The following is a 24,142-nucleotide window of genomic DNA, read 5'->3' as shown; positions in this document are numbered from 1 at the left end:
CTCAGACACATTGTTGTCTGAGAACACACAAAAAAGGGCTGGAAAACAAGCTAGTCAAAGAAACATCAAATATGCTGGCCAAGATTCTTAAAGGTAACTGATGATTTTGGATGCCTGGCTTGAGACACCTTAGTGATGGCTCTTGACAGCTGCCTGGGGAAAGCACTTTGCAAGAATTACTCTGAGGCGGTGTGATCTAAGAGCTAAGGCAGTAGATTGAGAATCAGGAGACCTGTATTCTCTTCCCAGCTCTGCCAGTCACCTGTTGTGCATCCTTGGATAAGTTACTGTGCCTCAGTTTCCCATCCCCACACTTTCTCTGTCTTGTCTGTTTAGATTGTAAGCTGTTTGGGGTAGGGACCATCTTTCTCTATGATCCTCTCTACACACCCATTTGTATCAGAGTAGTTAAGATGGTGCAAACCCCTGTGGGAACATACTTATTCTGGTTTGAGTAGTTTATTTAGGTTTTGCTTAAACCTATCCCTAACCGATTTAAGGTAAAGATTTAAAAATGAGCCTTGTTTAAACTGCAATAAGCATGTCCACACAGCCTTTTGCACCAGTGTAACTAAATCACTTTCCAATCACGCCTTTAGTTAAGCTGGTGCAGCTTTACATGTACACCAGCCTTCTGGTGTGTACAGCACCTAGCACAATGGGCCCTCGCTCCTGGAGCCTCTGGATGTTACTCTCATTACAAATCATCAACATAACAAAGGACCTTGCTCTTTGATCAAAAACCAATGTTTTGCTCAAAGCTCTCCTTTATGTATGTTTGCAAAAATATCTCCAGGGGAACATTTGCCCCCTTCAAATCCCGCTCTCAATCTGGAGCCCTCATTAACTTGGCGCCTTGTACTGAGCGGGAGTGCTCATTGGCAGCAACTGGGTAGGGTCAGATAGACTCACCACTACAATGAAGCAAAAGGATTGGAACCCTGGCTATTTCAGCTGGAGCCCTGCTGATAGGGGCCATGAATGACTCAGGCCCCACCCTATTACAGCTGTAGTCTGAGACCCTGTGGAAGCAGGAGTCTGGCAGGGCTGGGCTGGTGTTCTGCTGTGCTGAAGTTAGACTGGTTGGGTCACTGATATGGCTTGTCCCTCTCATGCCAAGATCAGTATGGTGCTGAAAGAGGCAAGAAGGGGAGGAGCGGATCCCGCGTGAAAATTCATGTTATCACCAGTGTAGGAATGTTGCCGCGGCCTTATCGTTTCCTCTGGGATCCGAGAGGTCACTCTGCTGACAGAGGGTTTATTATCTGGAGGCTGGGACATTCTGGGAGAAGCCAAGCCAGGATTTTCTTCTATGCAAGGGAGGAAGGAAACAGTACAGAGCACAGCTGAAGCCCTGCTGAGTGATAGCGCTGGGTACCCTCCTCCGACATTCCCTGCACCATTGTAGCAAGAGAACAGCTTGGCACAGGAATTCTGATTAAAATATAACTACTCAGCTGATTAAGAAAACCTGTCAAGGTCTGCTCTGCGTAGGGCTCTCTCCCTGGGAGTGCAGGGGCCCACAAACTTGGATTTGGATTTCTCACAGTATTGGGCAACCTTTCCGCTTCAGGGCCTGGGATTTCCAAGAACTGGATCGTTGTTATATATAATATTTATCATTCTTTTAATGTTACTGCAGGGGGCAAAACTAACAGAGCTGAGGGCTGAAATCCTTTCTTTGGCCCAGATTATGGAATGAATCCCTGCTCTGCACAGCACTTAAGCATGTGCTGAAATCCCTTTTAAATGCACTTGCTTAAATCCTTTCCTCAATCAGGACCATCATGTACAGAACAGCTACGCAGCACACTTCCCCCATGCGGCCCTGTCAAGGTGCTTCAACTCTGACCTAGGGGTTAGAAGGTGATTTAGTTTCCCAGGCCATCCAATGCTAGATCTTTTTGTTGAGCCTGCCAGAAAAGGCCATCAGTTGCCATGATATCAGTGTGATATGAATAGCTGCCCCCTGGACAGAGATCCATACACTCTTTTCACATGCCCTTTTCAGTCACTGCCAGCTGAGGCTGGATGACACACAGGGAAAACAACCAGATGATCAAACCGAGAAAGCAGGACGTCTATCCCGCAGCAGGCATGGGCAGGCTGTGGGGGCGATACCTATCGCATAGGTGGTACCAGGTGCTGTAGGAAGAATTTCCCTGCAGTGTGGGATTTCTCAGCAGCACCCCCACTGAGGCAGTGTGAGTCGTGCTATTGAGCATCCTGTGGGATACTAGAGCTGGTTGGAAACTAGAATTTCTGTCCCTTGGGAAATTCCAGCATTTTGCGGTGGGTGGGGGAGGGGGGAAATTCCAAATGGGAAATAAAAGCTGAAATATTGAAATTTCCCACAGAATGAAAATTCTGAAAAATTTAAATTTGGGACCATTCAAATGGTTTGTTTTGATAAAGTCAAAATGTTTCATTTCGACCATATCATTTGAATGTATTTCGTGTTGATTTTCATATTATAGTAAAATATTTACCTATAACGTATTAGATAAAATGTAATAGTGAAATCGATATTTAGTTTAAAGGTCAGCATGAAATGACTTGCAATGATAGTCAAAAAGAAATGTTTTTACCGTATTGAAACAAAATGAGAAACGATTTGTTCGACTTTTTTCCCATTGAAAATTTCATTGAAATGGATGCATCGCCATGAAACATTTAGAATGGGACATATTGTCACTTCATATGTGAAAGACTAGATAAATTCAAAAACAGAACTAGATATTAATATATGGAGATATACCTATCTCATAGAACTGGAAGGGACCCTGAAAAAAAGGTCATCAAGTCCAGCCCCCTACCTTCACTAGCAGGACCAAGTACTGATTTTTGCCCCAGATCTCTAAGTGGCCTCCTCAAGGATTGAATTCACAACCCTAAGTTTAGCAGGCCAATGATCAAACCACTGAGCTATCCCTCCCACCAATGGAGGATAGGTCCATCAATGGCTATTAGCCAGGGTGGGCAGGGATGGTGTCCCTAGCCTCTGTTTGCCAGAAGCTGGGAATGGGCGACGGGATGGATCACTTGATGGTTACCTGTTCTGTTCATTCCCTCTGGGGCACCTGGCACTGGCCACTGTCGAAAGACAGAATACTGGGCTAGATGGACCTTTGGTCTGACCCACTATGGCCATTCTTATGTTCTTATGACTCTACCATACACACTGTTACCCATCCCCTAAGAAGCAATCCAATCCTCTCATACAAAGCCTGATTCTGCAATCCTACTTTCTCATGTTGTGTAGCACTTACACAAGTGCCTTGGCTTCCAGGCATGCTGCTAGGGTAAGTAAGTGCTCCTTGGCAGGAGTGAAGATCACAGAATGGGGCCCACCCAGTGCTGTGTTTTCTCCTGAGATTCCAGGACGTTTTCCCTTCATTTGCTTCTCTTGGAACTGGCTGCCTGCATTAAGAATGCATTTCCCTTCTGGTTGACAGGCTGACAGCACAGTGGAGTGTAGAGGATGAGGAGGAGGCAGCGAGAGAGCGGCGTAGAAGGGAACGGGAGAAACAGCAGCGGTCCCAGGCAGAAGATGGCTTGAACAACACCAACTCCTTCTCAGAGAGTGGGCTGCCAGTCCAGGAAAACCAGTAAGATGAGCTTGAATGTAGAACACTCTTCAAACATACACCGTTCTAGTGTTAAAAATCCTCACTATATGCTAGTGCTTGTGTTACCCAGACCCACTCAGTGTGCTGCTCTGTCCCTGTCTAGTGGTGGCTGGGCCACATCAAAAGGTTGGTGGGATTAGTTGGCAAAGGAGAGTTTTTTAGATTGATGCTTATGCTTTAAAATTCAGAGATCCCAGGTTCTATTCCTACTGCCAACAACCCTTTTAGGGGGACAGTTTTTAATTTTCCTCGGTGATAAAAATGCAGGGGGCTAGGAGTTTAAATGAGGAGAGTTCAATAAGGGTTAAATTGATATATAAGACCCCAATTCAGCAAAGTGTTTAAACACATGGTTAACGTTAAGGATATGTATAGTTTTGTTGAAGTCTACAGAACTTGTTTAAGCATATTAAGTGTTTTGTAGGATCAGGGCCCAAGTTAGACAAGAAGTGGAGCTGACTGAAAAAAATAGTGATAATTTTTCATTTGAATTTTTAAAAAGTGTCAACCAGCTCTGTAAGGCCCTCATCCTGCTACCACTTATACATGTGCTTAACTTCACCACTGATGGTTGAGCATGTGCATAAGTGATTGTAGGATCAGGACCAAGGCACAAAAACAGCAAACGAAATTATGGGGAAAACAAATCAAAATTTGTTTGTGAAAAAAAAATTAAAGGAAAACATCTGAATTTATTCATGAAAACAACTCTAATTTTTTCATGAAAAAATGCAGAATTTTTCATGAAAAGAATTCAGTTTTCTTCAGGATTTTAAAAAAAATTCTCAATATTTTTATTTTCAAATTCTTGTGAAAATGTTTCCTTTCTTTGTGAAAAGCATTTCATCAATATTTGGAAAATTTAAATATTTCTACCACTCTAAAAAGAAACGCATTTCATTAAAAATGTAAGATGTGCCATATAATATTAATTGAGAGCATTTCTAGACCACCCTTCATACCAGGTCACAAAACTCGTTACAAACATTCATTAACAAAGTCTCAAATCATCTTGCTGAGGCAGATATCTTTATTTTACAGATGTCTAGAGTCACAGCAAATTTAAGTGACTTGCACAAGGCATCAAAGCAGCAGTTACAGTAAAAAAAATAGCACCCCCAATAATGCAAACACAGAGGCCCTGCCCTGCAAAAACTTGCACACGTGCTTAACTTTATGCCCCGTGAATGGTCCCATTTACACCAAGGGGGACTATTCACAATGTATAAAAGTTAAGCACCTGCGTAAGCCTTTACAGGAGTGGGCCTTATGCATGTGTTTAGCTTTAGTAGTCCCATTGAAAAGAGTGAAAAAGGCACAGCAAAACAGGGAAGGGAAGGGAAGGGAAGAATAGAGAAAAAAGGTGTGTGTGTGTGTGGGGGCAACTTTTGGGGGGAGTAATTACAGAAAATGTGTTTGATCCATTTGTCATATATGATACAGTGGGGGGTTGACAGTTTCTGGCAATATACAAATAAATAGGAACAAAATCCCCAGCTGTATTAAGGGAGGGCCCGGAGCGGAGACCTGCCCTTCCCAGACTTGCCCTTTGGCTCATGGTCATTCTCTTTCTGTTGATAGGCAGGGATTCATTGCACAGTACAAGCTCCCATTAATTTTACTGGGAGTTTTAGGTGTTTTAGAAAAAGAGGAATGAATCAGGCTCAAAGCCAAAATTTTGTAACCTGAATGTTTAAATTTAGGAACCTGGAACCATATTTAGGTACCTAAATAAAAGTGGCCTGCTTGTCAAAGATGCCGAGCACCTGGCAGTTTTTGTTGCCTTCGGTGGGCTTTGTTGGTGCTGAGAATTTTCTGAAAAATCAGGACACTTTTATTTAGGCTCCTAAATATGGACTTAGGAGCCTAATTGTAGGCAGGTATGTTTGGAGATTTTTGGCCTGAGTGACCAAAGATCCAAGTGTACAGTAGCAGATTAAAAAGTTGTTGATAAACATCAGCCCGCAAGGAAGGAGGAGAAAGGCGATAGGTCACGCAGAGAGGTCTGAGGCATGCTTTACAATTTAAAATAAATAACCCCAGTGCAGGAGAACTAGCCTCACTCTTTGAGGATGGGGAAAAGATCGGAAGCTTGTGGGCATCTTTCCACCCGGGGCCAATAAAGACCAAAGTAGCCCATGCTAGGATTATGTGACTCTTTGTGCCGCTTTGACGGGCAGACCACATAGAGAGGTTTATGAGCTTGATACTAGAGGTGAGCTAGCTTAGCTCAGGCAGTGAAGTTTGTGCTTTTTTTTTTTTTTTTTAAATAAAGATCCAGAGGTCCTGGGTTCAATCCCCCTTACAAATACACATGCAAATATTTGTAGACGGAGTGCTGAGGGTTAGGGAGAGTGTTGGGAAACCTATAGGTATCATTTCAGTAGGGATGAGCCTGGACCCAAATCCCACATCCAGATGCCCCAGAACAACGGGGAGGTTTGATAGTAAAGTCCATCCTCTCTCAAAACCTGCCCGCTGGCCATCTTGACTTCTGGCTTTTATGGATGAGCCTTAGCCGACCTCTTTGCTTTGTTATACGCTCACACCGATAGCACTGAGCTATTGTGCCGCACTCTAAAATCGCGTTTCCTTCTCTCCAGCCTCTTCTGCAGCTGCTGACGGCCACCTGGGCTGGCTTGCTGAGCTGGGGTCAGCCTGCCATTAATCTTCCATAAGTCTTTGCTTTCTCTTATGTAAACACCACGCCCCCATAAAGTGACTCACCCCATTCATGCAACTCATCTTTGTGTAAACAGGCCCTCATCGTTTCCTTGGGGGGAGGGGCTTTGCACAGCCCCCAAAGAAAATCCGGGTTACATTTTTTCCCCCGCAGACAGCTGTGGTGGCTTCCCTGTAGGTCTGGATGCTGGAGTGGTGCCAAGCCATTTAGTATTGAAGTGCAGGAGCAGTGTTATGCCAGCCCCACTCTCACCCCTTTTACTTCTCCTCCTGGGTGATCCTGAGTTCTGAGGGGAGTAAGGGGGAGACTAGGCTGTGAAATCAAAATTACCCCAAACTCCAGCCCAGTGGCATCCAACCTTTGCAGCCGGAGCGCTGGGGGTGGTATTTCAGAAAGGTCAAGGGGCTGCAGTTGGGACATGAGGGAAGATTCTTGAGCATCGCAGAGGGAATGGGGACCACCTGCCAGTCCCCTGCTGGGGATTTGCCACGGAACATACCCCTGTCTCTGTCCTCGGCAAAAGGAGGCCATTGGAGTCAGGGAATGACTGGAGTGGGCTGTGCCCTGGCTACCCCCAATTGGCATATGGCCTTTATCTATGCCTTTAAGGGCTGAGCTTCCCACTCAAGGAACACTCTTCCCCCAGGCCCTGACCGGGGATTCGGAAGACCTGGAGTCTTTTCCTGGCTCTGCCACAGAGTTCCCTGTGTGTCCTGGGCAAGTCTCTTCCCCTGTCTGTGCTTCAGCTGGTCATTGGTAAAACAGGAATCATACTTCCTATCCTGTCTATTCAGATTGTTAGCTTTTTGTGGCAGGGACTCACTTACTATTTGTATGAATACAGTCGAGCATAGTGTCTCGCTCAGGGCCTCTAGGAACTACAGGAATAGTAAATCCTAATCCACTTTCACCTGTGACATCACAGATTGTCATTGTATCACTTAGTCAATATGGGAAGTTTCAATGGGAAAACATCATGAAGAACCCTGAAAGACATCCTTGGCTTCTCCACTGGCTGACCATCTGATTTGGGACAGCAGTGAACGCCACTCCAGTTACTGAAGATTCTTGTATTACTGGGGTCCTTCTGGAGATGTGGGGCATTGTGGGTACTTAAATCTGGTCCTGTCTGTTGTTGTCCGCTGTCACAAGGCTTGTGATAGCTGATTTTCTCCCCCCAAAGACTCAGCTGCTGGAGTCATGTGATTAGGAGAATCTCAGCTTTCATTATTTTTAAAAAGTAAGTTTCTAGCCCTCGTGGTTGCAGAGAAAAGCTGGATAATGTATGTAATCCAAATGCTCCCTAAGGCTCCGAACTCAGAAAACAAACAAGACCCCCCCCCCACCACACATTTATCTATTAAAAAAATCTAATTGGTTTTAATCCAATCTCAAGATTTCTCGAGGCCTGACCGTGATTTTTTTGACATTTGGGGTTGGCCATCCTTTGTCTCGGGCATCTCACTTGAAGTCACCACAAGCCTAGATGGTGAAGGAGAAAGAGAGAGGCAATGAGAATAAAATGGGCCAAAGTTGCTCTGCAGCAGGCAGCCATGTGATCTGGAGGAGCCAATCCTCCTTCTAATCGCCTACCGCTCAACTGTGCATTGGGCTTTTTTTGTGTCTTTGTGTTAAATCACAGCCATTGGGTTGCATCAGAGCTTTGGAATGTGGTCTGTATGCACCGTGCCAGCAGGGTGATGAAGCTCTGCAGGCTCTTGGCAGTTGGATACAAGTTCTTCTTCACCTCTTTTCTTTCCTGTTTGGTGAATGAAGAGAGAGTTTTCCCCTCACCAGTAGAAGGATAGGAAATCTTTCTAGAGGTTAAGCTCCTTTTGGTCCCCCCCACCCCTCCCCACAGGGCTTTTTAAGAGGCAGAGGGATGAGCACTTGGCCATGCCAAACTACGCTGGCATGTGCCAGCTCAGCAATTGGCAGGGGTGGCATGGCCGGGGGGAAACTGCCAACATGTGTGTTTTCATGAGCACTATAAAGTGCAGTTATGAATCCAAATGGGAAAGTGACACTGGGAAAATGACACCTATTCACTCCCAATACCTGCCGCCTTCGGGGCACATCCAGTTCTCAGTGGAGTCAATGGCAAAATTCCCCTTGGTTTTCTTAGCACCAAGGCTCTACCCTCCTGAATCCATATCTGCTTACTTTGCTGGGGTAAGAGCAAGTTTGTTAAACTGCTACCAGCCGTGAAGAGTCCAGAAAGACACAAAAGAGCAAAGCCAGATTGTGTTCTGTCTCATACATCATCAATAACAGTTGCTGTCTACAAACCGATCCCAGAACCCTTATTGATGGCAATGAGGCATGAAGCAGAAGGTATGTAGGTAGGTTTGCATTGACAGATGAGGACCAGTCTATCTAAGCCACTTGTCTGCCCCCCCATTAACACAGAACCACACACCTTATCATCTGTAATGCATTTATCCTCCCAACACCCCTGTGGGGGAGAGCAGTGCTATTATCCCCATTTTAAAGATGGGGAACCAAGGCACAGAGATATTAAGTGTCTTACCCAAGGCCACACAGGGACTCTGTGGCAGAGCAGTGGATTGAACCCAAGTCCCAGGTTGGCGCCCTAACCACTGGACTATCCTTCCTCTCTCACTCATCCATTGCTGTGCATGTGTGTTGTGATTTACACCACTGCCAAGTGGGTGCAAAGCACTTTCACTCTCATTGTTTGGGAGTGTTTTGCTCCCACTTGGCACTAGTGTAAATGGCATACTCAAGCTGCAGGGTAAACATGAATGGGACCCTGGGTTCCTAAATGCATTTAAGAAGAGTTTGCACCAGAGTCTCTGGTCTGGCCAAACTGTGCTCAGTGCAGGACTAGAGGAACGGGTGAAGACACTGGTGGCCTGAAGGCAGCTGTAGCTTATGCCGGGATTTCCTGTGGCCCCACGAGGCCATCTGAGGAGCCAGGAATCAGTAGGAGCACAGAGGACAGGTCACTGTCTTTTGCCCCAGGAATGGGGGTGAGGTGGAGTTGCTGTGTTGTTCAGGGATTCCCTTTATACCAGGAGAATCCCTAAGTGGCCGCTCTGTGGTGTTTTCCTAAGTGGTTTAGGCTGCTTTGTGACCTCTCCTTTAATGGAGAATGAGGACGGGTGAGATTCTGGAGACCAGGCCCTTATTGGTATGAGAGGAGCTACTAGAGGAAGGTTGTGATAGCTAAGTTAGTGCAAAGGGAAGGACCATGACCAGCATGGGGATCATCGGTACCAACTTTGATCCTTTGCAGTACCACTGTTCTAATCTTTCTCCTGCTGTGTTTCAGGTTTGACTTTAAGCCCTCAGGGACCTCAGAGCTGGAAGAGGATGAGGGGTTCAGCGACTGGTCTCAGAAGCTCGAGCAGCGCAAACAGAGGTGGGCTGCAGAGGGAACACAAGAGGGGGAGCGAACATCTCCCAGGGAATGGACACAGGCCCAGGAAGCAGCACCTACTTGCAGAGAAGAAAGGTACAGCAGTGAAGGGACTCCTCCAAAGGAGGTGGCATCTTTCTGAGGGCAAGCCCAGACCAGAGCCAGGTGGGGAGATGGGGGCAGGAGGGTTTGGGCTGAGCTAGGTCTGCAGGAAGAACTAGTCTGACAACTCAGAGGCAAACACTCAACTCACAATAATTTGTGCTATTGTGGAGAGACAAGCTCAGATCCCAATGCCCCCAAACTTTGGTCATGTGTGGAGTCAGATGCAGCTTTCCTCACCTCTGGGGCGGATTCTGTGCTGTAATGTACCTCCAGGAGGCACAGCACAGAAGGTTAAGTCCAAGGGCAGTGAGGACAAAGTTGGCTTTAAGCCACTTCTATGCCCTCTTGAGTCTGAGCTGCTGCAGGCGCTGAAATGACCTCCAGCATAATTTAGACAGCCCAAGGAGCTGTTCTAAGGTATGGCAGTCTCCTAGTCCTGCCTCTGGCTCGTGGTGCCACCCAGAATGGTGCGTGTTATTGTCCCCCACATCCTTCTCAGAGCATTCCCCCCAGCAGTGGAGCTCTCAGGAAAGAGTGGACAACGTAGGGCTATTGTATGCGGCTGAACACAGCGCTTGTGTAATGCCGACAGACCGTAGTCATCGGCGGGCATGGTCGAACCTGGGATCTCAGGAGCTAAGGCCATGAGCCGCTACTGCATGAGCTGAAAGCCGTATGGCCCTTAGCGAAGACTATAGAGCAGACTCATTAATCTCTCTCTCTCTCTAAGTGTTCTCCATGCCACTAGATAGGACAGAACACCACACCCAGGAGGTGTGTGAGTTACACCTGTGCCTGGGGAATTCTTCAAAAGGCACTTGCAGACTGTTTATTGTCACTGTACTCTCTCAGAGATGGTTCCTCCCTCCCCCCTTGAGAGGGTAGGTCTTTAGCTATGGCTGGGCCTAGGCCCAGCTGTCCCACCCCTATCAGCAATAGGTAAACCCCCAAATCCCTCATTTTGCTTCTGGTCCCTATCCCCTTGCTGAGCTGACCCCTGGATCCAAACCCTTCCCTGGGGGACAGCTGATATCTGGATCTGAACGTCCTGTCTGAGCTCCCTTGTTAGTCTGATGTTACTGGGATTTTTGTCTTAAAATCTTAGTCCCTTTTTATCCAGAAGGGCGAAAAGATGCATAATTAACATTGCATCAAAAGCAGACAGAAATATAGCTTTCTTTGTCTCTCTAGCTGGATTTCTTTTCAAACATCTTAGCTAAATAAAATCTAAAGTGACATCTCCTCCCTCCTCTTTAAGGCCCTAATCCGACAAACACTCACCCGTGCTTAACTTTTTACACAGCATTCATCCCATTGTCTTCAATCATACTTGCAGGACTAGGGCCTCCGTTATGAACGGGCCCGTTTCCCCCAAACTCTCTCTTCTCCTGTGAAGATTTCTTGCTGGAAGAGGCCCACTCTTCTGTGTGTGTGTGTGTGTGTGTGAGCAGACATACATCTGCTTTGCCTTTAACAGGGAGGATTTTCTATCCTTGTTGACCAGAAATGTTGCACCTTATTTGCCTGCTCCTTCCCGGCAACACTCTGTTAAAAATAAAATAAAAATGCAACTTTGTTTCTTGCTTGACAAACACAGGCTGTGTGAGGTGAGGCTCTGCAGTAGCTGGAAGAAGGAAAATTGCAAACACCTGTGGCAGGTGAGGCTTAGTGAAGGGAGTTGCCAAGCAGCTGTCAGCTGGAAAGCATTTAAATCCAGGCACTGGTGCTCATGCCATTTTTATTGGGAGGGTGTTGAAGTGACATAGTAAAGGGGCTACCTAGGTTATCACCAGCCTTCCTCTTTGTTTGACTCAGTGTGGGTGTGATTTATGGGTACCTGAGGAGGTCCCTCACAAACCTGTAGAAATTTCATTTTGCTTCATATGTTGTGCTCCCTAAAAGCATCTCCTTTTCCACTTCTCCTGCTGATATTGTCACAGAGTAGTTGGAAGCCCTGTGTGAGCTCTCAGGTATGTCATGTGCTCTAGTTTCACCCTGTTCTTCCACAGTTGTGTCTGCTATCTCCAATGAAGGAATGTGAGAGTAGTGGAGAGAACTGTTCTATCTTATTCCTGAGCTGTGGCTGGGATCCCTCTCCTCGGGAGGGAGAAAGGTGTTTTTTCATATTATGGACATATGCCACTGTAATGAGCTGGCAAGTAGGGAGAGTTGTGCCCTACTGGATGGAACTGTGACTTGTGTCATAGACCCAGTACTGCTAGCTTTTAGCTTTGGTGTCAGGATTCTGTGCTCTTAGTGCTATAGGAACCAAACTTGATTCTTGCTGCAGCTGTGAAGTTCTGAATAGCCATGGCATGCAGCAGAGTGACAGCCTAGCTGTGGGTTTGTTGTAAGACATCAGTGGTGGTGTCAAATTAGTTATCTTTTGTATTCCAGCACTTGATATGTTGGGTATATATGCCACAAGTCAGATGTGTAGGACTTTAATTCTAAAACAGGTCTGTGCTTTAGGGGTAGGCCTTATTAGCTGGACTAGCTCTATCCAGAACAGGCAGTTACCAGAGGCAGTAAAACATTTAGGCCACGTCTATGTTGCCATTAAACACCTGTGGCTGGCCTGTGTCAGCTGACTTGGGTTTGAGCTGCAGGGCTATACAACTGCAGTGTAAAACTCTGGACTAGGGCTGGAGCCTGGGCTCTGGCACCCTCTTCACCATGGGGTCCCAGAATCGTTTTTCTAGCCCTAGTCTGGATGTCTACACTGCAGATTTATAGCCCCATGAGCCTGAGTCAGCTGACATGGGCCAGTTCTGGGTATTTAATTGCAGTATAGAGAGGCTGCTGTGAGAACAAGCACAGAGTAAGATGGGTGGCTATTTGCTATTTCAGCTATGTTCGACCTGGCTCTGCCTAGGGATGTCGGTAGGGAGGACAGGTCTGCTGTTGTACAGCGACATGTATCTTTCCCCACTGCTGAAAGTTGGGTGGGAGGTGGTGACTCCAGCCCCTGTTGTAGGAGGGTAGCAGAGTCAGCAGTTGCTGCTGTTTCAGCAGAGGCCACCGTGAAACTAGAGAACCTTTCAGCCCACTTCTTGCAGGGCCCATCGCTGCCATTTCAAGATGTTTTAATAAATATGAAGTATAGAAAGCTTCTCTCTCTCTCTCTCTCTCTCCCCTGCCCACCCCCTCTCTCCGCAGCACTTAAGCTTAAAATAAAATCCCATTGCAGAACTGCTGGCTTCTGACCAGTCTGGTTTTCACTAAGTGACCATTAGCATTCCCTGCTCTGAGTGGGTCTAGGCTATATGCTCTCCTGCTATTGAGTGTGGTTCTATGAACTACTGAGCCTGGTACCACCCTTCTTGGCCATTGTCAATATCCTGGGAGGATTTACCCGTCAACATTGCTGACTGTGGAACCACTGAAGTCTAGCTTGGGTTTTACCCACTGCTTGGTGCACGTGGGCACAGGACACTTTGGGAGTGCGCAGCACTGCACCAAAGGTGTGATTATTGGGGTGCTGTTTTTCTCGCCTTAATGTTGAGACTTGGGGTATTAGTTAAAGGCTTCTGCTCACCTGGAGTATAATGCTGATTACAAGACACTTTTTCTTGTGGAAAGGGACTTTTCAGACACATGTATGTTGATACAGTTTCAAGCTTGGGGTGTGACCTTCTTCTAACAGGGTATTGGAAAAACACCACTGCCTACAACTGAGCATGCTTGCTAAGTGTACTACCAGTGCTACTTGTGAATGTGTACACCTTTAGCTCAAGGGGAGAGGCCAGTGCTGTTGAATCATGCTGGTCACCTGTGTGAGTGATGTGGTGGGATTCAAGGGTGCTAATATAACCACACGATGCTGACTTTCTGCCCCCTGCACAGGGTACTCTTCAAGAGACACTGATAGATGCTGTAGCTGGGGTGTGATGTGCCCTGACTATTCTGCAGTGCCATAGTATCTAGTGACCTACTGCATCAGGGATGCAAGTTAGGGTATCCCTTGAGGTTGCTCTAGTGTGTGTGGGAAGGGGGGGCAGGGAGGGTCAAGCCAGCCCCCAGCACTCTCAGGTTCAAGGGATGCAAGTTGCCCTTCCTCCCCCCGGCTCTGTGCCAGCAGAGGGGGTGACTTTGACCTCTGCTGTCAGTGCTCTCAAATAATTTTTGTGAGATTGTTAAATAGCTTGGTGGTGTAGCTGTGTTAGTCACAGGATATTAGAGACAAGGTAAGTGAGATAATATTTATTACTGGACCAACTTCTGTTTATTGTAGCTCAAAAACTTGTACCTTCACAGAGCTTTCCATCAGGTCTGGGGAAGGAAGCAGTGTGTCTGACCTAAATACAAGTTAGGACAGATTTAAGCAGAAGGGATAATACATGGGAGGCAGTCAGTTGGAATGGGCAATTGGGGGTTAGATGATTATGCATAAAAGGTTTGAAGTTTGAAGGGTAACAAGCAGGTGTGTTACAAATTGTTGTAATGGGCCAAAAACCAGTGTCTCTGTTAAGTCCAGGGCTTTTGGTGCCTAGCAAAGTTACATTCACAGACTTCCCTTTTGAAGGTGTTGGGCAATACTTGTTCAATAGGTGTTCAATACTTGTTCCCTTGAGGACAAGTATGGAAAAGTGAGCTGTGGAGCAGGGTGTATTTAATTTAAATCACTAGTCAGGAAGACTCAATTTAATCATGGATTTCTACAAAAAAGTGCATTCTTTTTAGTTGTCATAACCTTAATACATATTCTTCACAACTCAGAGATAGATGTAGGTTTCATTTTTATAAGGTACACACTATACATTTTTAAAGTGATTTATTCTGAAAACTTTTTAGATTAGTTTTACAGCTATATCAGAAAATGAATGATTAGTTATTTCATTTACCAAAGGTAATTGAAGCAGAGATTTATGAAGTCATTGGGAGGTGAATTATCTCCAATTCAACAGGTCAATCATTAATATTTGGAGGATTTTCTTGCCATGCTGTATTAGGAGGAGAACATCACCAGACAGACATTTAAATTGTTTCATTTAAATAAAACAGTGTTATGTATTCTGGATTTTTTTTCTTCAACCGCAAACATATAACACTTTAACAAAACAAGCATATGAATTTTTGAATTTAAACATTCAAGTTTTTTAAAATCAGGTTTGTTTTTGTTAAAATTGTTTTTAACTAAAATAGTAAATGAAATATTAAAAAACCACAAACAACTTGAGCCAATGTAGGGTTGGTGAATGGTGATGGTTTAGCAGACCTGGAGACCAAAGGCTTTTAGTCTCATAGTAGGGACAGCATGGCATGAAGGATGGCAGCGTCCGCTTCCCCCTCAGCCCTGACCTGGGAAGAGTTGGAGCATAGTTCTGTCTCTGCCTGACTAATCCTTGGCTTCTCTGTGGAGCCTGCCAACTGAGATGCTAGATGTGATGGGAACACTGCAGTCTAGAAAATGTTTCCTGCTTGTACTGGCCTGAACTTAACTCAGTGCATGAGGGTGAAATATGTTTCAAAGAGACTAGTTCTGAACGTGACACATCCTGTCGTGACTGTGCTACTACAGGATAGGTCAGTGCACTTCCATTGGGTGGGGGTTTACTTTATAGATAGTGGCACTGCAGAAGCCTGTGGTTTTAAGGTGTGCTGCAAACCTTACTTAGAGCATAAGATCTGTGGAGCAGGGATCATCTCTTGTTCTGTGTTTTGCACAGTAGGAAGTGGTTCATGACTAGAACTCCTAGATGCTATGGCAATACAAATGTAATGATGAACATATTTTTAGACCTGAGCACTTTACAAATGCCAGTGAATTGAGCCTCTCAGCATTGCTGTGAAGAGATCAAGTCTGGGTACTTAAATCCACTCCATTTTTGGTGGAAGAGAGTAGGCGCTGGCGGAAGCTGCTATATGAACAATTCCCCACCCTTCTGGAATCCCAGCAGTTCTGGGGATGGATTGGCTGGATCTCAGTTGTTTACAGCACCCTGTAGCCTTCTCCCCTGAAACCTGGTGCACCACTTTGGTATGCAACTGGGGTCTGTTGGTGTTACAACAACACAAAAATAACTTTTGTGGGCTCCAGTGGTGCAATGGGTTAGCACACAGGACTTATAGAGCAGTCCTGTGTGGAGTGATGCTGAGGTTGTGAGTTCAAACCTCACCTGGAGCACTAGTTTAAAAAAGGGAGGGAGGGATAGCTCAGTGGTTTGAGCATTGGCCTGCTAAACCCAGGGTTGCGAGTTCAATCCTTGAGGGGGCCATTTAGGGAACCTGGGGTAAAAATCTGTCTGGAGATTGGCCCTGCTTTGAGCAGGGGGTTGGACTAGATGACCTCCTGAGGTCCCTTCCAACCCTGATATTCTAGGATTCTGTGTTATGGGAATGAGACATGCAAAGAAGGATTGTCATCTCCCTTCAACGTGCTAGAGAAGCTCCGAAGTAGACCTGACTTGTTGTTTGACTTTTCTGGCGTGGCCACCGAACTGAAAAACCAGGGGAAATGTTGTTTGGTTCCAAAAATGTTTGGAATTTGTCAGCAAATTAGAAAAGCTCATTACAGGCCAGCAGAGTGTGTGTGTTTGTACCCCGCCTCTTTGCCTTCTGCCCGTTGGTTAGGGCAAACAGGATATATGAGACATAGGGCTGTTCTGTACTGGGAACTTACATTGGCAGTGAAAAACCCAAACTCCCGGAGAGATGTAACCCAGGGTGACTGCTGGGTCGATGGAAGAATTGTTCTGTCAACCTAGCTACTGCCTCTCAGGGATGTGGATTAACTACAGCAGGGGGAGAATCCCTGAGTTGGAGTCCCTGCTCTGGAGCAGGGACTTGAGCTCAGACCTTTCTTTTTCTCTTCTTTCCTCTCCTTCCCCCCCACCAGCTGTGTCCAAACTGCCAGTCTGTAGGCGGTTATGGGTGGGTTGCTCTCAGTCTCTCCTGTTGAAGCTGTTCCACTTTATATAAATATCTAAATAGTCATGGTGACAAAGAGCGAGGAGGAGTCTCTAGTCTGGTGATTAAAGCACTGAGCTGGGAGGTAGGAGATGTCGTCATTCAGATCTTCTCTCTGCCTGATTCAGAGGAGGGGTTTAAATCCACATCTCCTACCTAAGGCCTGGGCTACACTAGTGGGGGGGGTTTCGAACTAAGATACGCAATTAGCGTAGCTGAAGTCGAACTATCTTCGTTTGACTTACCTGGCTATCCTCATGGTGGTGAGTCGACTTCCATGGCTCCCTCGTTGACTCCACTTACTCCTCCTGATGAGGTGGAGTACGCGTGTTGATTCAGGGATCGATTTATCGTGTCCAGATGCATCGAACACTATCCGGCGGGTAGTATAGACGTACCCTTAGTTACCAGGTTAGAGCGTGGTACTCATGCTCTCTTCTGGGCACAATGAAGGAAAGATTGAGAGCCTGGATATGTGCAGACACCTTTTGAGTCTGCTGTCCTGAAATGACGTTTTTCTCCTGGGTTGATGAAAACTGTATCTTTCACCAAGTAAGTTACTTGCCTGAAAAACCTTGCCATGTCCTACTCTGGGCTAGGAATAAGGTGACAAAGGGCAGTGAGTCTGGGCCAGGCTGCTGTTTCTGCTAGAGGGACTCCTGTGCTAGTCCTTTCACATGAACAACTGTTGGGAAGAACACCTTGGGCGAAGCCAGGCTGCTGCAATGTCAGCAACATGTCACTTTATCTTGCAGTTCTGCAGACTTCACCAGAAGAGAAGGTGCAGGGCAAGTCTGGTTGAACCATTGTCCCTTTCATTCCTCTCGCTGTGTCTGGCAGAACTGGCACTTCCAAACAGAGCCTAAATCCTTCCTCAACTTCCCCTTTCACCCTCTACCACCTCTTGCTCAACATGCTGTCCGTTACCTAACCTCCATTTGGTCGCTCCGTCTTTTTGCTGTGCAGAGATGGCTGGTGATAGCTACTCTGGATTCAGGTGAGGGGACAGTGCCTGGGGTAAAGAAGGCAACCAGGCTGCGGACTTGATGTATCTGATTGTTGGCCTGGCAGCATCAGCTGTCTGCCTGGATACTAGTTGCATGTGCTAGTATCTGAGGAGAGAGGTGTGCATTTGTTAACTGTCTTGTGTTGTGGTCAGTGCCTGGCTGGCCCACGCCCCCTCACCAGAGATTGTTGTATGTTGGTTCTGTGGAACCCCTGCCAACACAAAGTTGCACTCTGTTCTCCTTTAGTGGTTAGGTCAGGTATACAGGTTTAAGTCCTATACTGCTTTCAAGCTAATGACCTCTGCCCTTCTACTCAGGCAATAGAAGTGCTTATGCTTTTAGAGCCAGAGCTCCCTGCTTCATTGCTTGCGGATGACCAGTCCTGAGGCATAGCTACATAAACACAACTTTGTTCAGCAGCAGTACAGCAAAGAGCTTTAGTGAGGACCATAGCATTCCTGGCTGTCTTCTAAGCCAAAATCTACTTAATTCCAATGAGCAGTTTAGCTGCCTTGCTGGTGGTGGCTGCCTTGGTGCAAAGGGACCCTGCGTTGGTGACAGTGTGAAAGCACTGAAGACTATAGACTGGCTTAAAAGCAAAAGAACTGTAAAATGAATCCATAAATCGCTCAATAGACAGTGGCCTGGCTTGAAGTGGTGGGGAGTACCTGCAATGCCCATTGACTTGAATGGTATCTGTGGTCACCATAATGCTCACAGGAGTGTGAGTACCAACCTCGGGGCAGACTGTTTTTGAGAGAGAGAGAAAAAAAACACTCAAAACCAGGGCACAAACCCCAAAGTGGTCATGAGTTCTAACATTAGTTTCACCAGCCAACTCCACCAAGTGCAAACTCCTCAGGCACACTAACCGCCTTAAACAGAGTCACAGACAGTCCCCTTGGGTACTCCCGTCTGTCTTGCCACCCGGGTAAGTGTATCTCTGTGATAGAGGACTGAGACTAAGAATCACAGCAATATCCCGGTTATTCCTAGTCCCAAAGGATCAGCCACTTACCCCAGGTCAATTGTGCTTTAGGTCTCAATGCTTGTAGCCAGGCCTATGGCAAACTATATGAAGATTTTTTTTTTTTTAAACAGGAAAAGGAAATGAGTTATTTACAAGCAAGCAAACACACACACACATGCTAGTCTTCGCCTATATTAGGTTTTGAAACTTTCTATAATCACAAGCTTGGTTGGTTTGTTTGTTCTTTAGGGCTAACACAGGCTAAGGAGCTGGGGATCTCTTGCTTATGCCTAAGAACACCTCAGGCAGATCTACACTTAAGTGCTACAGTGGCAATGCAGCATTTTAAGTAAAGATGCTCCTACACTGAGGGGAGAGTTTCTCCCCTCAGTGTAGTTAGTTCACCTCCTTGAGAGACAATAGCTATGTTGACAGGAGAAGCTCTCCCGTTGACATAGTGCTGCCCATGGGGGGAGGGCGGGGTGATTAAGTCGGTATAAGGACCTCTCTCAGGGGTCAGGGATGGCTCTAGGCATCAGTGCTCCAAGCATGTGCTTGGGGCGGCACTTTCCAAGGGGCGGCACTCTGGATCCTGGAGGGAGGGGTAGGAGGGGAAATACGGTGCCCCTGGGGGAGGAGGCGGGCCGGGGATTTGGGGAAGGGGTTGGAATGGGGTGGGGAAGGGGCAGAGTTGGGGCAGGGCCGGGGGGGCCACGGGAAAATGTTTTTGCTTGGGGTGGCAAAAAACTTGGAGCTGGCCCTGTCAGGGGTGGGGATATTTCATAACCCCTGAGTGACTTTAGTTATACTAGTTCTGTAGTGTAGACCTGGCCCTTGCCTCCCCAGAGTTGCAGCAGCATAGAGATACCTAGTAGTTCCTTTTGCTTGGGATTTTTATCCCCTTCTTGCTACATGCTTTGAGCTGCAAACTCAGCTGCTAGGAGGAGTCCACTTGCGTGACTGACCTTCACGGGGAGGGGAGCAGAACAACAATAAGTCTCTTGTCCTCTTGTTGACAATTCCTCAATTGTTGTAAGAGCCACCCGTAGCCTGTCTGGTATTGATGGGCAGCCTCTTTTGACAGGGTCATAACAATTTCTGTAGAAGAGCAGCTCTTCATGCAAATATCACTCTAGTACCGTACAGCAATTCATTCAGTATCAGAGGTTCACAATACAACTGCTCCAATATTGCATTACAGTATGGAACCCCGCTATTGAGAGTAAGATTAATGCATGCAGCAACTCGCATGCATTCAGTAGTCTAAACACTTTATTATAACTCTAATATCTATTTGATCAGTATTGACCCACAAGTGAGCCAAATGGATTCCAGCTGTGTCCAGTTTAGATATGGAGACCTTGCTGTGACCTGGCAAATGGCCTGCAGTGTCAGTCATTTTAGTGTCTCTGGAAAATCAAGCCACGAGCCTCTTTCTAAATGCTTCAAAGAAATATGTGCAGTGGGTACCCCTGGCTGGGGATACCTTTTAGAGATGGGCAGAGGGGATGTGTACCTAGCTTGGGACTAGAGCTGTTTGGGATCTTTGCATTTTGAAAAAAGTTGCACAATTTCCCTCTTGCCCTACTTTTGACAATGTAGATTTGAATGTTTGGCTTTAACGTTGCTGGGTTTCCATTCTCCTTTGGCTGAATTCCAGTGGTTCCATTAGTTTCTACTAGTGGGGGCGGGGAGGGGGAATCAGGTAGAAAAATGGTATCGAAAAAAGGAGCTGTGTGGACAGACATTCAGGCAGTAGAGAGAGTGTGTGTGTAAATGGTTCTTGTACCCTAATGAATAATGCAGACTGTCCTGTAGTTAGAAATCAAATTCTCCCAGAAGGTGGCTGGGGAACAAAAGAACAAGGGGGAGAAATCCCCTTGAACTCAAGCTAGTCTTGCCCAACCTCAGACCACACAAGTTAGCCCAAATGGCCTCAAAATTTGAAGGGATCTCAGTCACAGCCTAGCTGGACAGGGGAAGTCCAGCTCTGGAGCTCAGGGAGAGGGGGTGGGGATCTCCTCCTGCTCCATACATCTGGAACTAGAAATGTGGAGGCATTATTTCTTGTTGTCTTTGCAGTTGAGACTGGAGCAGGAATTCTGTAGCACAGAGAAGTGACATTTATTTTTTAGTTCTTACCAGTCTTCCTCCGCCATTACTGTACTGTACTCCTCTCATGCTGAGCCGTAGCCCCAGGCCCATTTCAGATGGGACTCTGCGTCTGACATGAAGGTTGAGAAATTGGAGGCTTGAGGTTGTGAAAGCGCTCTCCTGTCTGTGTAATGCTGGCATCTGGTATCTAGCACCGAGTTCGCTGTCGAAGAAGCTGGATTGCACTGCAGAAGTTATTCAGAAGGGAAGTTGCCTCATGTAATCAAGTATAGTACGTGGAGCCAAACCGATGTGATAAACAGCCTAGGGCCTGATCCAAAGCCCACTGAAATCAATGGAAAGGATCCTATTGACTTAAATAGGCTTTGGGTCCAGCTCCTGCTGCTGGAATGAATGTGGACCAGTGGACAGAACACTGGGCTGGGAACCAGGAGTCCTGGCTCCTATTCCCAGCTCTGCCATTGACCCTGGGCAAGTCTCTCTGCCTCCGTTTTTTTTCCCCTCCCACCCTCAGTCTGTTTAGACTGTAAGTCCCTGCCCTGAAGAGCTACATCATGCTCTGCTTGTACAGCACCTAGTGCAGTGGGGCATCTGTCTTAAGTTGGGCCTTTTATGTGCCACCATAATGCAAACAATGATAAAAAGTGGACCTGATTTGCCTTCTGTTTTTGAAAGATTTCATCCATGCCTTAGTATAAATGTCCCAAAAGTGTTTGTAATTCTTCTTACTGTTTTATTGACCAGTTCTGCCTTGCACTAGCTTCTCATTAAACCAAAACCTACTTGCACTAAATAGTATATCTGCATTTGCACAGTATTTTTAGAACTCCAGTTGTATGTTGGGCCATTACTAATAAAGCTGGTGTTTTAAAGGTACAGGACACCAGATTTTCTGTGGGTTTGAAACACTCACTTCCCTTCTCAAAGGCTTCTTCCCCTTCCCACCTCTAGGTCTCCAAGACACTCCTATGAGGAAGAGGACAGTGGTCTGAGGGAAGCTGAAGTCAAGCTGGAGCAGGTGCAGCTGAATCAGGAGGGCCCGGAGGAGATTCCCGGGGAGAAGGAGGAGATAAGGCAGGAGCCGCTGGAGACAGAGGAGCCTCAGCAACTTGTTGAGGAAGAATGCATTCCAGAGCAGAAGCAAGAAGAGGAGGAGGAGGAGAAAGCTGGGCAGGAGGTCAGGGCAGAAATATTGGATCTGTGATTTCTCTTGGTATGGCTGTGACTTCATGGGGGACCCATCCATCATCTGGGGTAGACATCGCAGCAATGTGTCAAACAGGGCTTGTACTTGTGATACTTACCTATCCCAGTAGCTTTCAAGGGTCACACTAGTGCAAACCCTGCCTTACGATGGTGCAGCACGTCTACCCCAGCAGTTTGCATTGGTATAGCTGCAGCTATGCAAGCACCCCCAGTTACACACAGCTTAAGTGTGTAGATGCCACTTTCATGTTTACTGGCTCCTTTCTCCTCTCCTCCCCTCCCAAAAATCAGTCACTGCACATAATAGAGAACTTAGTGCTGCTCTGACAAGTACCACAAGGCCTGTAATTCTGTGTTCTAAGTTCTCTGCTGTGGTATCTGTTCTGCCCTCTCTCATCATCATTCAGTACGGAGTGTCAGTTTCTCCAATCCTACAAAGCCACAGATACAGGACTCTTAAGAAAATTCAGAACCTATGTGTTCAGAACCCCCCTCCCTTTTTTTTGTCCCACGCTCTGAGAAGCCTTGGCCTGATCTACTAATAGATCTGAAATTGGGGTCCAGCATTGATGCCTTCCATCCACTAGGGGTGTCTGTGCTGTATATAGTCCCAGGCATGGTGTGGCCCTGGTAAACAAGGGAGACAAAGATGGAACTCAAGCTGTATGGAAACCTGTCTGTGTCACTTCTAGTAGTAATAAATGTTTAAGATGGACTGTGATTGCATATATCATGACATCCCTCTTATTAGGAGGTATTATGGCTTCATAGCTTCTCAGAATAAATGCAGTTACTTTCCCTGTCCCCTGCCTGAGAGTGGGGATATATATTCCTTTCTGATGGGGGATGGGCAAAATTGGTGGGAAATGTCTTTGTGAAAACTCATGCAGAATACCTCACCAGTTCACTTGGTGACCTTGCACCTGTAAAAATGTTGTCTTTTAAAATGACAACTGGGAGAATGAATCTTTCACACGTGAAAGAAAGCTCAGAGTATCTTTGTCCAAAGCTTCACTTGTGGGGGTGGGTCTGACACTTGTTACAGCAGGCATTTAATCAGCTTTGCTCTTGATCTGTTCATTCTTTGCATTCAGGAGAAAAAAAGGAGGAGGAATGAGGAGGCGGAGACACCAGAAAAACGCCAGAAAGCACCGAGCACCTCCAGCGTGGAAGGGGAAGAGGGTGAACAATGTGATGGCCAGTCCCCAACGAGTTCCACAACGGTACGTGCTGCTAAGAGAGCTCTGAATCGCAAGTGCAGTTAGAGCTGGCCTAAACCTTAGCGAGAGGCGACCTGGCGGCCTGCTCTGAGACTGGTGTGCTATGTAGTGGGGAGGAAAGATGGTCTAATACTTAAGACCTCAGGAGATTCATAGATTCATAGATTATAGGACTGGAAGGGACCTCGAGAGGTCATCGAGTCCAGTCCCCTGCCCGCATGGCAGGACCAAATACTGTCTAGACCATCCCTGATAGACATTTATCTAACCTACTCTTAAATATCTCCAGAGACGGAGATTCCACAACCTCCCTAGGCAATTTGTTCCAGTGTTTAACCACCCTGACAGTTAGGAACTTTTTCCTAATGTCCAACCTAGACCTCCCTTGCTGCAGTTTAAACCCATTGTTTCTGGTTCTATCCTTAGAGGCTAAGGTGAACAAGTTCTCTCCCTCCTCCTTATGACACCCTTTTAGATACCTGAAAACTGCTATCATGTCCCCTCTCAGTCTTCTCTTTTCCAAACTAAACAAACCCAGTTCTTTCAGCCTTCCTTCATAGGTCATGTTCTCAAGACCTTTAATCATTCTTGTTGCTCTTCTTTGGACCCTTTCCAATTTCTCCACATCTTTTTTAAAATGCGGCGCCCAGAACTGGACACAATACTCCAGCTGAGGCCTAACCAGAGCAGAGTAGAGCGGAAGAATGACTTCTCGTGTCTTGCTCACAACACACCTGTTAATGCATCCCAGAATCATGTTTGCTTTTTTTGCAACAGCATCACACTGTTGACTCATATTTAGCTTGTGGTCCACTATAACCCCTAGATCCCTTTCTGCCGTACTCCTTCCTAGACAGTCTTTTCCCATTCTGTATGTGTGAAATTGATTTTTCCTTCCTAAGTGGAGCACTTTGCA

At 46.4% G+C, this 24,142-nt stretch overlaps 1 protein-coding gene and 1 non-coding gene across 5 annotated transcripts in view; both read left to right on the top strand.

Moving 5' to 3' along the window:
- Positions 1-24,142, top strand: part of LSP1 (lymphocyte specific protein 1) — an 86,619-nt gene that overhangs the window by 36,171 nt on the left and 26,306 nt on the right. For 3 of the 4 annotated variants that reach the window (XM_034770287.1, XM_034770286.1, XM_034770289.1), the window contains exons 2-5: positions 3,456-3,608; positions 9,608-9,790; positions 21,752-21,977; positions 23,101-23,229. In XM_034770287.1, the coding sequence (XP_034626178.1) occupies positions 3,456-3,608; positions 9,608-9,790; positions 21,752-21,977; positions 23,101-23,229 (691 nt within the window). The remainder of the gene's footprint in view (positions 1-3,455; positions 3,609-9,607; positions 9,791-21,751; positions 21,978-23,100; positions 23,230-24,142) is intronic. The other variant, XM_034770290.1, reaches the window with a different exon arrangement.
- Positions 15,833-15,926, top strand: TRNAI-UAU. The gene is made up of 2 exons: positions 15,833-15,870; positions 15,891-15,926. It is a non-coding gene; the product is annotated as a tRNA-Ile (tRNA).

Source organism: Trachemys scripta, chromosome 4 (genome assembly GCF_013100865.1).
Source record: "Trachemys scripta elegans isolate TJP31775 chromosome 4, CAS_Tse_1.0, whole genome shotgun sequence".
NCBI lineage: Eukaryota > Metazoa > Chordata > Testudines > Emydidae > Trachemys > Trachemys scripta.
This window is presented reverse-complemented; position numbering and strand designations above follow the sequence as displayed.